Here is a 12,209-nt window from a genome sequence, read left to right as displayed (position 1 = left end):
GTGTGTGTACGTACGTGTATATGTGTGTATATATTTACAGTGTATATACATATATGTCGTATAAAGCAATGTCACATTTCTTGTTGAACATTTATGTGATGCTTGCGATGTGTCCTGTCCTTTCTTAAGCAAAAATAACATATTTACTTTGTCATAACAACCAAGTTTAAGAGGAGCAGCTGATTTAGTTTTTTTTATTTTATTTTTGTCTCATTGGCTAGAGTTTGTCACCAGGACAACCAGTCCTACAGAGAAAGTAATAGCAGCTATAAATACTTGGTTGATTATTCTGTGCACAGCAAAGAGCTTATAGAGGTCTCTCACATGTGCAGTCCTCACACAGCGGCAGTTTCAGAAAGGCGGGCGTCTTCTTTAAGAAGGAGACGGTGAGAGTCACTTCTTCACCAGCATTTCTCAAAACTTGCACCTGGAAGGTAATAAAAAATAAATAAATGTGAGAATATTTTTGTTGCAAGAGCTGTACAATCTTAACTGATTGTTTGCTGCGGTGAAACACAGTGTGTCAATATTTGGCAAGAAAATGCAAGATGAAGGGTTTTACTTTAAACTCTGTATACACAATTCTTGCAGTTACATTTAAGAAAAAAAAAAGGCTTTACATGTCAAAACAATATAGATCATTAAGTGAGACAAGATAAGAGCGCAGTGGAATAAAACAGGAGATATGAGCTGACAGCTTACCACTTCTTCATGGCGATAGCTTCTAACGTTTATTCCATTTATCTAGGAAAAAACAGTTATATTGTTACACTAAATAACACAGCAGGGATCACATCACTGTAACTTCATCTTGATTAATGAAGCAGCACAATAGCTCTTGAGCCCAGGACACGCCGTCCCAACAGTCCAATCATGTCCATCGTCCTGATCGAGAAGGTTTTTGCGGCACTGTTGGTCTTTGTTGGCATCAACAGGAGCTGTGTCTGTGTCTTTATGGACACTGCAGCATGTTGAATCTGCTTTGCTGTCCATCAATGAGAAAGAATGCTGTGATTTGCTGTTAACCCACCATGGGTTCATATACAGTGGGGGAAATAATATTTCATCCCCTGCTGAATTTGTAGGTTTAAACTGGTCTAGAATGTTTATGGTAGGCTTATTTTAACACAGAGGGACAGAAAATCAACAAAGACATTTTTACAAACGGATTTGCATGTTAAATAAGTAACTGATCTCACACAGAAGGGTTATGTGTCCATGGGGCACATATATATAAGTCTTCTTAATAAAGTACTCCTTTAAAGTACACTTTATGTATAAAAGACACCTCAATCAATCTCTTCCTTTCAAACCTCTCCACCACCAAGGGCAAGATAACAGAGCTGTCACAGGACATCAAGGACAAAATTGTCAACCTGCACAAGGCTGGAATGAAGCTACAAGACCATCAGCAAGAAGCTTGGTGAGAAAGAGGCCCCTGTTGCTGCGATAATTCAAAAATGGAAGAAATACAAGATACTGTAACAGTTAATCACCCTCGCTCTGGAGCTCCATGCAAGATCTCACCTCACGGTGTTAGGAAGATTCTGAGAAAGGTGAAGGATCAGGCCAGAATTTCATGGAAGTCTCTTGTTAATGATCTCACGAGAGCCGAGATCACAGTCACCAATAAGCTAACACACTTTGTCATAATGGATTGACATCCTGCAGTGCCCCCTAGGACCCCTGCTCAAGAAGGCATATGTACAGGCCCGTCTGAAGTTCGCCAATAAACACCTGAATGATTCAGAGAAGGCTTGGGAGAATGTGATGTGGTCTGATGAGACCAAAATTGAACTCCTTGGTATCGACTGTCAAAAATGGAGGTGGAATCATAAGGTTTGGGGCTGTTTCTCTGGTAAGGGTACAGGAAAACTTCACTGCACTGAGGGACCAATGAATGGGGCCATCTACCATAGAGTCTTGGATGAGAACCTCCTGGCCTCAGTCAGAAAACTGAAGATGGGTCTTCCAGCATGAGAATTACCCAAAACATACAGCCAAGGCAACAAATGTGCTCAAGAAGAACCACATTAAGGTCCTGGAGTGGTCTAGCCAGTCTCCAGACCTTTGTCCCGTAGAAAATCTGTATCGAGCTGAAACTTTGGGTTGCCAAGCGACAGCCTCTAACCCTTCAGCATTTGGAGAGTATCTGTAAAGAGGAGTGGAAAAATCCCCTCCTGAGATGTGCACAAACCTGATGAACTACAAGAAACATCTGACCTCTGTGCTTGACTAAGTACTAAGTCACATTTTGTTCAAATCCTTATTTCGTTCAGTCAAATACAAATTACTTTATAACCTTTTATGTCATGTTTTCGTCCTGGATTTCTTTGTTGATATTCGGTCTCTCTCAGTTAAAAATAAGCCTAACATAAAAATGTTAACTTCTTTTAAAGGGGATGACCTTACAAATTCAGCAGGGGATCAAATAATTATTTCCTACTGTATATGAACCTTCTTTTATACCCTGCTTATTAAATTTGGACCGTGCTTCAGTCCAAATGTGTTTTAGTTTGAACTGCAACTACCTAACAGACTACTGCCACCTGGTGGTAAAGTAAATCATTTCTTTTCATACAGGTGCAGAACGTTCATGCTGTTTGCTCATTGGCTGTAGGTGATCAGTGTGCGAGTGCGTGCCTCTGTTAGGCAGCATCGCGGTTTGTTGTCTTTCTTTTGTGCCGATCGACCCTCAGACCAGTGTGTTAGAAAACACAGTTGTCATGAATATGACATGAGATGTGGATTTTATCCCCCATCAAAATTCATGTGAAATTCAAATGACAGAGGAATGATACTGGATGCGATATAGCTTTTGGAACACACAACCATTCAACGCATGAATTATTGAAAGAACTGTTGTTTTGCAGTGAACTGGGTAAAACAGACATTAATGTAAATTGTGGCATTTTACCTGAAGGATACCGTCTCCAATGAAAAGCAGTCCAGAGAGTTCAGCTGGAAAACAGAAAACCACTATTGGTTTAAAAAAAAAAAAAACAAGCAAATAAATGTCCATAAAAAAATGTTATGCATAAAACATAATGGTTTTATATCTACCTTTTTGTTCTTTTGATATCTTTGAAATGACAACAGGGATTTTATGCTCTGCTCCACCCTAAGGAGAAACATTTAATTAAACTGAATAGCAAAGGTATCACAAACACTAAGGAGAGACACAAAGACACTTGAGAGCAACTCAATTTTCAGTGAAAGCCTCTGCTAATGCTGTTATAGCAGTTTTACAAGAAAGGAATCAATAACACTTGTTCGGGCTTAATTTAAAGAAGTTGGGAGGAGCGGTCTAATCAGCTGCGATCTAAATTACCTTGATGCTCAGACCAAACCCTCCAATCGTCTGCCTCCTGATCGTTACAGTCCTCTCCTAGAAGAGATTCAGTTAGAGAGAACAAATGAGTTCAGGCTGCTGCTGAACCTGCAGAGACTCTGACAACAGAGCAGCTGGGAGTGGCTGCCTCTCTCAATTCAATCACAGCAAAATAAAAATACCACTGATTGAATTATGCAAACATAAAACGTTCTATCATAGTTTATTTAGTTTCTTTCCAGTTGTGGTACTAGATATTTGTTTGTACTTTCAGTGCAAAAGTGGTTGTAGAGAGTAATAATTATGTTTATTTCATTCTGCGAAATTGTAAGTGGATGCAATCTATCCAGAGTAAGGAAATGGAAGAAAGCAAATAATCCTTTTTTTTTTATTATTATTATTCATGTCCACTTAAATATATATGTAATAAAAACAATTTTAACCTGAAAAAATGTGGTGGGTAAATGCCAGGTTTCATGTTGTGTAATTCACACCAGAAAAATGAAATTCCGCCAAAATAATGTGTTGGATTCTCACACTGATTCCTGTTAAATGTATTTAAACTTAAAAAAAAAAAAAAATATCAATCTTTACCTTCAGGTAATGATATAAACAGCATTGTAGTTTTGGAGCCACAGGCAACCAAAACAATTGAGTTACATTTCCAAAGAAAACTGGAAATGGGGGCAAATCAGAATAAGAGAAGGATGAAGTGTTGTCATAACTGGTAATAATCTGGACATGTGATGTAGACGAGTCGTTTCCATCTTCCTCGTATCCTTGCTATCTCTGTGTGCCCATCCATTTGTTGTACGGCATGTCTTGTGTGACAAACAGTATGGTCTTATATTATTTTTGATTTGGGCAACCCAGGGTCTAGAGGAAAGGAATTGCTCTTGAGCAAGGCATCCATTCCCCCATTGTCCTTGGGCACAGATATGTGCTGTCCACTGTGCGTTCACTACTGGTGTGTAATAAGGATGGGTTTAATGCAGAGGTCAAGTTCACTATCACTAATTGGTGTTTGTGCAAAACTACTCATTCTAATTTGATCATTTTAGCTGCCTAATTATCAACAATGTGAATTTGATGCCTGAAAAAAAAACACAGAGCTTTTCATGGTGATGGTACACAAGAACCAGCACATACTGATGTGCTCATGCGGTTTAACCCACGTGTTTTCCCTTTTGTGTAATTAGAAAATCATGTTTCAAAGGACAAAAATCACTTTGTCCATATGTCTTCAAGGTTTTTTTTTTTGTTTTTGCTAAAATAATAAGATCATCTTGAGAGAGGACACGGACTCAGCGCTCATTAGATTAATTTGTAAAGAAAGTGGTTCATTTACGATTGAGGAGAAAAGTTGTCCAACGTGATGATACGACTACAGTATCATCACAGCGGTCGGTGAATTTCTATTTATAACCACGTTTACCTTTCGCAGAATAGATCGACTCATGCAAATGTGTCATTAGCATTGAAATTCCCAGCATCTTTGTGCCGTAACCTTCACATATGAACACGGTTCGTAATTTCATTGTGGAGAGTGTGAAGGGTGGTGCGTGAGCGTTCAGTACGAACGAGTGAGGCCGTGTTACTTACACTTGAATAAAAAGGTTCTCCTGACACACAGATGACATCTTGTTCTTGAATGGTCAGAATATCTTTGGCCAAGTGCAGTCGAATATTAAATGGCTCCTCATTACCTTCTTGCATCAAATAAATCCCAGTCTTTGTCTGCGAACAGTCAGAGAGAAAATCTCATTCATCATCCCTCCATGACTAAATTAACTGGCCATGAAATGAAATGTCACTGAGAATACTTGTTGCAGGATGAACATGGAAATTAGGATACAGGGTTTAGGCAATATCAGTTATTCCTTTTTTTCTTTTTTTTTTCTTTTACTATTTGGCTTGTTAGTGCTAATGTTGTAACAAATAACCATTTTAAGCACTGTGAGAAGTAAACACATTTAGACAAAAAGAAAATGTATGGTTTTAGTTACAAGACTTTTTGTGATTCATTAAAAAAAAATGTTGTGTGCTTAGTATGAATCCATGCTGAGGAAAAAAACAAAGTCATTTATTTTAAGGCGGATGATGACAACAAATTAAGAAGCTGTGAAATTAAGAGGGTAGAATGGAGCTCATCCTCTGCAGTTGAATTTCCCTGCCTTGCACACAGCAGGTGTGAGGACCCGGTGTGTTTCCAATGATCCATTAAAAACATGCTAATCCGCATAAATTTTGCATATCCTTCACCCTCCCTGACTAATTGCAATCCCAGTTCTGTCCTTGACTTAAAAAAAAGGGTCTTAATAAAAAGGAGCACCTTCACCTGACAAGACTGTTAATAGAAAAAGGACACTAGTGTCAGCATCCTTGTCTCCTAGGATACAACACTCATCAGTTAACAAGACAGGCGGCTGCATTGCTGCTCTTCTCTCAGAGACCGTCTCAACTCCAGGTCAGACTTGAAACAAAGTCAGTTTACGGAGCACATTATCTTTCACCTGTACTGAGGGAAAGCAAAGCAATGTATGCTTGAGCCCACAGCTGCAGCTGCAGCGTGAGAAATGGAACGATGGGAGCGAGGATTCATTCACATTATTCACAGTAATGTGCATGTGGAAATCATTAACCAAGCAAAATGAGGGCAGTTGTGCCATTACTGTACAAAGTCAGGTCAGGCCGTGTTTCACATGCTTGGGTGTTTTTTAACCTGTTGTATATAATTAACACTTTACATAATTAGCCTTACCTCTCATGGCTCACACTTATGTTTCATTACTCTCACTGTCATCAACCCTCAATTAGCATCAAAATCACTGTCTCCAATCTGACTACCTGCACATGACGATTTACACTGCCAACAGCAGCAGATACTGTGTGAAATTAGAACAATGCTTTATACCACAAAGGGTATAATAGTGTTGTTTATATATGCAGTTAATTCAGAATGCTTCTGCTAGAGTCCTCACTGAGACCAAAAAAGTAGATCATATCACTCCAGTTCTGAAGTCTTTACACTGGCTTCCTGTGTATCAAAGAATTGACTTCAAAGTACTATTGTTGGTCTACAAAGTGCTGAATGGTTTAGGGCCAGAATCTCTGATCTTCTGCTTAGCTACGAACCATCCAGAACTCTCAGATCATCTGGGACAGGTCTGCTCTGTGTACCCAGAGTCAGAACTAAACGGTTCAGTTTCTATGCACCATATATCTGGAACAAACTCCCAGAAAACTGTAGGTCTGCTGAAACTCTCTTTTAAACCAAGAGTGAAGACTTTTCTGTTTGCCGCTGCATTTCAGTAATTTCCAATACTGCACTGTAACCTCTATTCCTTTGATACTCTTGATTTTATCATTTGTATCTTTTTATTTTATTTGTATCTATTTCATTTTTTAATCTTCTACTTAATGTTTTCCATATACATTTTACCTGTTTGTTTTTAGTTTTTTGATTTTATATCTAATTTTATAAATGCTTATTTTCTATGCTTTTTAATGTTTTATGTAAAGCACTTTGAATTACCTTGTTGTTGAAATGTGCTATACAAATAAACTTGCCTTGCCTATATGACGTTAGAAAAAACTAATTATGATGTTTTTAGACTCACTACATAGAAGAAGAAAACTGCTCAAAAACCTGGAGACTGATGAGGAGACAGAGTTTATGCTCTGCCAGTGCAAGGAATTTCACGGACAGTAGGAAGACTTGGAATGGCTCTCAAACGTGTTTCCAACTGGCCACCATTGAAACCAGAAACTGCCTAACACTATCAAGCTGAAAGGGGGCAAATCACCACCTACTGTACCACAGTGAGAAGGCGGACACACTTCATTTCATAGATGAATGAATGAATGAAAGCCACAATCATAGCTCAAATTAACTGTGCATGGAAATGTACTGACAGAAGTGTATTTAATATAAATGTAAGATGCGCAGTATGAACAATTTTATTTCTGGAGAAGATCTTTTTGCATGGTGTTTGACCAGCATTATATATGTCTGATCTTATTATTTATCACCACACTTTTTATAGCTGGTTTCTGAACCACTATTTTATCCTTGTTGAGATCCTCATCACGTCCTGATATCCACCAATAAACGCACCTGTAAGTCACTGACTGGCCAACCTGTTCATTATGTTTTCTACAAATGATTCAAACACGATGTCTTCAGTGTCAGTGAAGCTGCCCTCAGTCTATCCTGCAAAGTTGGTCCACTGTGTTTTGAGGGCAGAGCTACAAAGGGCAACAGACTCCCTTTGTAATGACTAGATTCATGATTCAACACTTTTCATAACCAGAAATTCACAAAATCATGTACTGGAATCATGGAAGACCTAAAACTAGCAAGTTTTCATATATGTATGTATATATATGTATGTATATATATATATACACACACACACCAAGGAACATATACCACGCAATATGTCAGGGAACTCTCCATCTCTTCAGCAGCTGTGTTCATAAACAGTGAAAATGGTGGGTAGCTGCTGTGCCCCAGGAGAAAAAGCAAAGGCAGAGAATTTTACTGAATCTCCAAAGATCTGCCATAAAACATGTTTAAAGCGGGCAAAGACGAATGGGAACCTACAGCAACTCATTACCTGTGTTTCTATGTCAATGCAATGATGAGTGTAAGAAATTACCGCTGGATAGAAGCAGGCTTTGGCCATTTGACTCTCTCTCCCTCCTCTTGCTTCCTCATTTAACCCTTTAACACCTAAGCCATTTTTGTGCACGCTTATTTTAACCATAAAAGGACCAGAAAATTACAGACATGTAAAATGTGCAAATATGTTGTCGCCGTTACGCTCGGTGTTGAAGAAAACTATATGTTGTCTTATTTATAGTGTACTAATACTGCAATATATCATACTCCCTAATATCGGGATCTGTTTTATATCACAGGATTCTTACCAACACACAGCCCTTCTACTAATATTATGAAGCTCTGCCTTATTGCAGTTCATTCATACTTTAATTCTCGTACGTCCTGCTCTCATCTCCTCACACCCACAGCTGTCATTTTCAGGGGATTCGATCAGCCGGTCTTATCTGTTCCTACAGAGCTTCAACGCACCTGAACCATGACCCAATTATCTCGTGGCCATCTTTTTTAAAATGATGTTGTCTCTTTCTGCCGCAGTCATCTTGCTCTGTTTCCATGAGTTCATGCGTTTCCACAGTCTCATCTGAGCCGTCATTTTTCATGCTTCAAAATGCACCAACCACCATCACCACCGATGTCTAAACTAAGGTGGATTTTTCGAGTCACTGCTCAGAAGAAGTTTCCCTCGGCTTTGATATCCCCATCATGCTCAAGCGCCGAAAAAAAATCTTTAAAGACATATTTCTGTTCAAGCTGTAATTGGGCAGTCCATGGCTGAGTGAAAAGGGAACTTGGCTTGTAACCGGAGGGTTGCCGGATCGAATACTAACAGGTCAAGGGCGCCTCTGAGCAAAGGTACCCACAACTCCAACTGCTCCTAATTCTAGTTCTACTAGGTTCCTAGTAGTTTAATAATAAAAAAAAATAGCACTGGTATGTGCAATGTTTTGTATTAAAATTGGAGAGGGTTGGGTTCATATGTTTGCTGCCAAGGGTTCTTCTATAACAACACACTTTCACAAACACTGTGGTACTTTATGTTGCTTTCTGGTGATTGAAAAAGTCACGGCAGCGGCTATAATCGTGGTCAGCGTCCGGTCAAACTGTACCATTGATTAAATTCTACCAACCTCTTCATTTGAAGTCTTGAAATCCATGTGCTACAATGCAGTGAGGAATACTGCAAAGGAGAAAAACAAGACGGAGTGAGAGACTGTGGAGGTATGTGCTCAACAACTGCATTCAAATGAAACCAGCATTGTTACTAGGATGCCTATTTTCATTGTAGTCCTGGCCTTTTCGACAATTGAGAGAGGTAGATTTTTCATTGACATGCTGCCCACTGAGCAATCTCCGGAGAAAACTCGAGACCATTAAGCATTAATGAATAATTCATTAGCAAAGGCGAAAACCCAGGTATCCTAATAAATGTTTCAATATTGAATCCAATGCTCCCCGAAATGAACTTGGTGGAGCCGTGTCAGCAAGGCCTTAAGAACCTGTTTCTCAGCCGTTTTCTCAGAGTAGAGAAGAAAACTCCACCATAACCTGAGATGTTTGAATAATAATAATAAAACATACACCATGTACTTCTTTTAAATCATCTGACTCACTTTAGAAAGACAGATGCACAAGTGGTCTCTAATGAATGTTGTGAGAGAGCTTCATTTACATAAACCAGTCCCACTCAGTTTTAATCAGATGACTGCCACTTGACTCCACCAAGTAAGTACAGATTGAAAATGGCTCACACTTGAATGATAAAATGTGTGCTGGAGAGGGAGTCACAGACTTACCTCAGCAGAAAGGCCCCCAGCTCTTTGCACGGTGAGGTCTAGCCATGGAGCAGTGAGTTGATCCTTGATCTGAGCTGCAGCAGAGGGCCTACCCGAATCATGGCTGTCAGACTTTGGTGATGTGTGTGTGTGAGAGAGAGAGAAAGCGAAGCTGTCACCTCCCCTCACTGGCTGTAGATGTTGCTGGATTGTTCCCAGCGGAGCCGGAGCAGAAGAGCAGAAAGAGGCTATCATGTAGTGAGGTTTCACTGCTGGTGGTTCCTAATCGGTGTCCTTGCAGCAGTAATAGCAGGATGTGGCCATGGCATCGTACTGATAGAAAACCCACTTGCAGATGAAGAGCTGCTGTAGAAAATGCAAAAAAAAAAAAAAAGAATACAAAAAATCAATATCTTGAAAGAAGCTGAGAAACATAACTGATTATTGTTTGTCCAAATGCTTGCGACTACGACTGAAAAGATGTAACCTACAATTGCCAGCAACACAGATAAGTGTGATGTCAATATGACTGCTGCATGTATGTGGGATGATGAATCAAACATAATTCACATCTCCGTCTCCCAAACACCCAGCTGCTGCTAAACAAGGAAAAGATTCAAACTCTGAATCCCATCTCGGAGTCTGTGACGGAGGAACCTCTCAAACACACACAAAAAATAAATAAAAACCTGTGGATTCATGTGCACAAATGCAATTAACACATATTCTTCTACTTTCCTTGGATTTCTGTATGCCAGATAGAAATTACTCTTTTAAAGTGTTTATTAAATTCCAACAGCATACCCTTGAGGAATCCGCCTCGTTAGCATGCATTGTTGGCTTGATGCCACTTTCTTGTGGGGCTGCAGTGTTGCTGCTGTGATTATTGTTACACAGAACAATAAATTAATACATAAATCATTGACTTTTGGTGACAGAGTAGCCTTAATCGAGCTTGCAAATGTCCTCGAGTATCACATCCATGCTAATGCACTTTTCCTTAAAATTACAGACCGTGTCAGAAGTAATCTGCTTCCATACTGACACACCTGAACATGTGTATCACGTGACCATTCAGTTACACTGGACATTGTTGTGTATGTGTAAACAGGATGAACTAATGAGAAACTATAGGGGAAAGTAATGAACTACATTTACTCGCATTGCTGTAATTGAGAAGGTTTTTTGTGTACTTGTACTTTTTAGAAACTTAAGTATGTTTTTTTTTTGGAAGTACTGTACTTCATTACATTTGAAATCACATCACATTATGAATGACAAGGACAGGTGAATTGGCACTAATTAAAATTCCTGGGTGAGAAAGTTAAAACAAGTGTGACCTAGACGCATTTAGACTGAAACATTATGTGTTTACATGTTTTATTTTGGCAGCACTTTAAATTGCAAAGCTTTGCCTTTAATTAAAAACAATTCACGTGAGATTTGTGTCCCCTTGTCCTTATTGCGCGACACAAGAAAGAACCCTAACCTTGTTGAAAAAAGTATCTTTTACACCGAGTACATTTTAAACAAGCTACTTTTTTACTTTAACTTGAGTACACTTTTAGATTAGAAGTAAATAGATTCATTCATTAGATTACTTTTACTTACTTAGTACTTTACTAGAGTACTTCAGTAAAATGTTATCAAAATAGTTGTACTTCAATACTATTTCCACCTCTGTGAAAAGGAAGTTCTTTTATGAGACTGACAACAACAAACTAACCATTTCACAAATTTGAATACAGTTAGACTTTAGATGCTCCCCTGGAGTACGATGCAGGAAAACTCTTTACAAAAGCAAGATATTGACAAAACATTTGAAGGATTTTATTCCGTCAAACTCTGATCTATAAAGCTGGAGTCTGGGGTGGAGGCAGCAAAGCTTTACCAGCGCTGTGAGGCAGCATTGGCCTTGCAACAAATGAGTGTTATTTACATGGACAGCCTTTGAGAGTGGCAGTCGGAAAATAGATTGTGGTCACCTGATTACAGCTGGGTCATGTGACCACTGTGTCCTGCTACCATCACTATCACAAGGCTCCATTAAATGTTAACAAGTGATAGTGGAGATGTGACCAGTAAGAACCAATCAAGAAGGGAATGAAGGTAGACACAGACTTTTAAAATCTCCCTTATTTGTGTCTCCGTGTGTCTGGAGTGGAACTGATGCACTTTTAAATGAAAATGGAGTAGTGTGTGGATGACACCAAACAAGAGTGAGTGATTCAGAGTAGTTTTCTTTCAAGAATGAAAATAGTAAAAAAAAGTGTTGTGTAAAGGCCACATTATACTTCTGCGTAATGCGTTATCCGACTGCGTAACCACGGAGACCACTCGAGCCTTCATACTTCTGCGTCGTGGTGACGGATACGCACTGCAATTTCCCGCCCGATCAGCAGGGGTCGCTACGCAAGGCTGTTGTGCTTTTGGCTACAGTGAGCAATGGCGTCCGAGAGAGAAAGACTGTTGTTGTTGA

At 39.2% G+C, this 12,209-nt stretch overlaps 1 protein-coding gene across 1 annotated transcript in view; it reads right to left on the bottom strand.

Annotated features, from left to right (window-relative positions):
• Positions 1–9,112, bottom strand: part of sntg1 (syntrophin, gamma 1) — a gene marked incomplete at both ends in the record, with an annotated part of 29,646 nt that extends 20,534 nt beyond the window's left edge. Inside the window, 7 exons of the mRNA XM_083889969.1 lie at positions 325–427; positions 703–744; positions 2,918–2,961; positions 3,064–3,121; positions 3,332–3,388; positions 4,934–5,068; positions 9,086–9,112. Coding sequence (XP_083746095.1) covers positions 325–427; positions 703–744; positions 2,918–2,961; positions 3,064–3,121; positions 3,332–3,388; positions 4,934–5,068; positions 9,086–9,112 — 466 coding nt within the window. The remainder of the gene's footprint in view (positions 1–324; positions 428–702; positions 745–2,917; positions 2,962–3,063; positions 3,122–3,331; positions 3,389–4,933; positions 5,069–9,085) is intronic.
• Positions 9,113–12,209: the final 3,097 nt, after the last annotated feature.

Source organism: Microchirus variegatus, assembly GCF_963457635.1.
Source record: "Microchirus variegatus genome assembly, chromosome: 5".
In the NCBI taxonomy this organism is placed as follows: domain Eukaryota; kingdom Metazoa; phylum Chordata; class Actinopteri; order Pleuronectiformes; family Soleidae; genus Microchirus; species Microchirus variegatus.
This window is presented reverse-complemented; position numbering and strand designations above follow the sequence as displayed.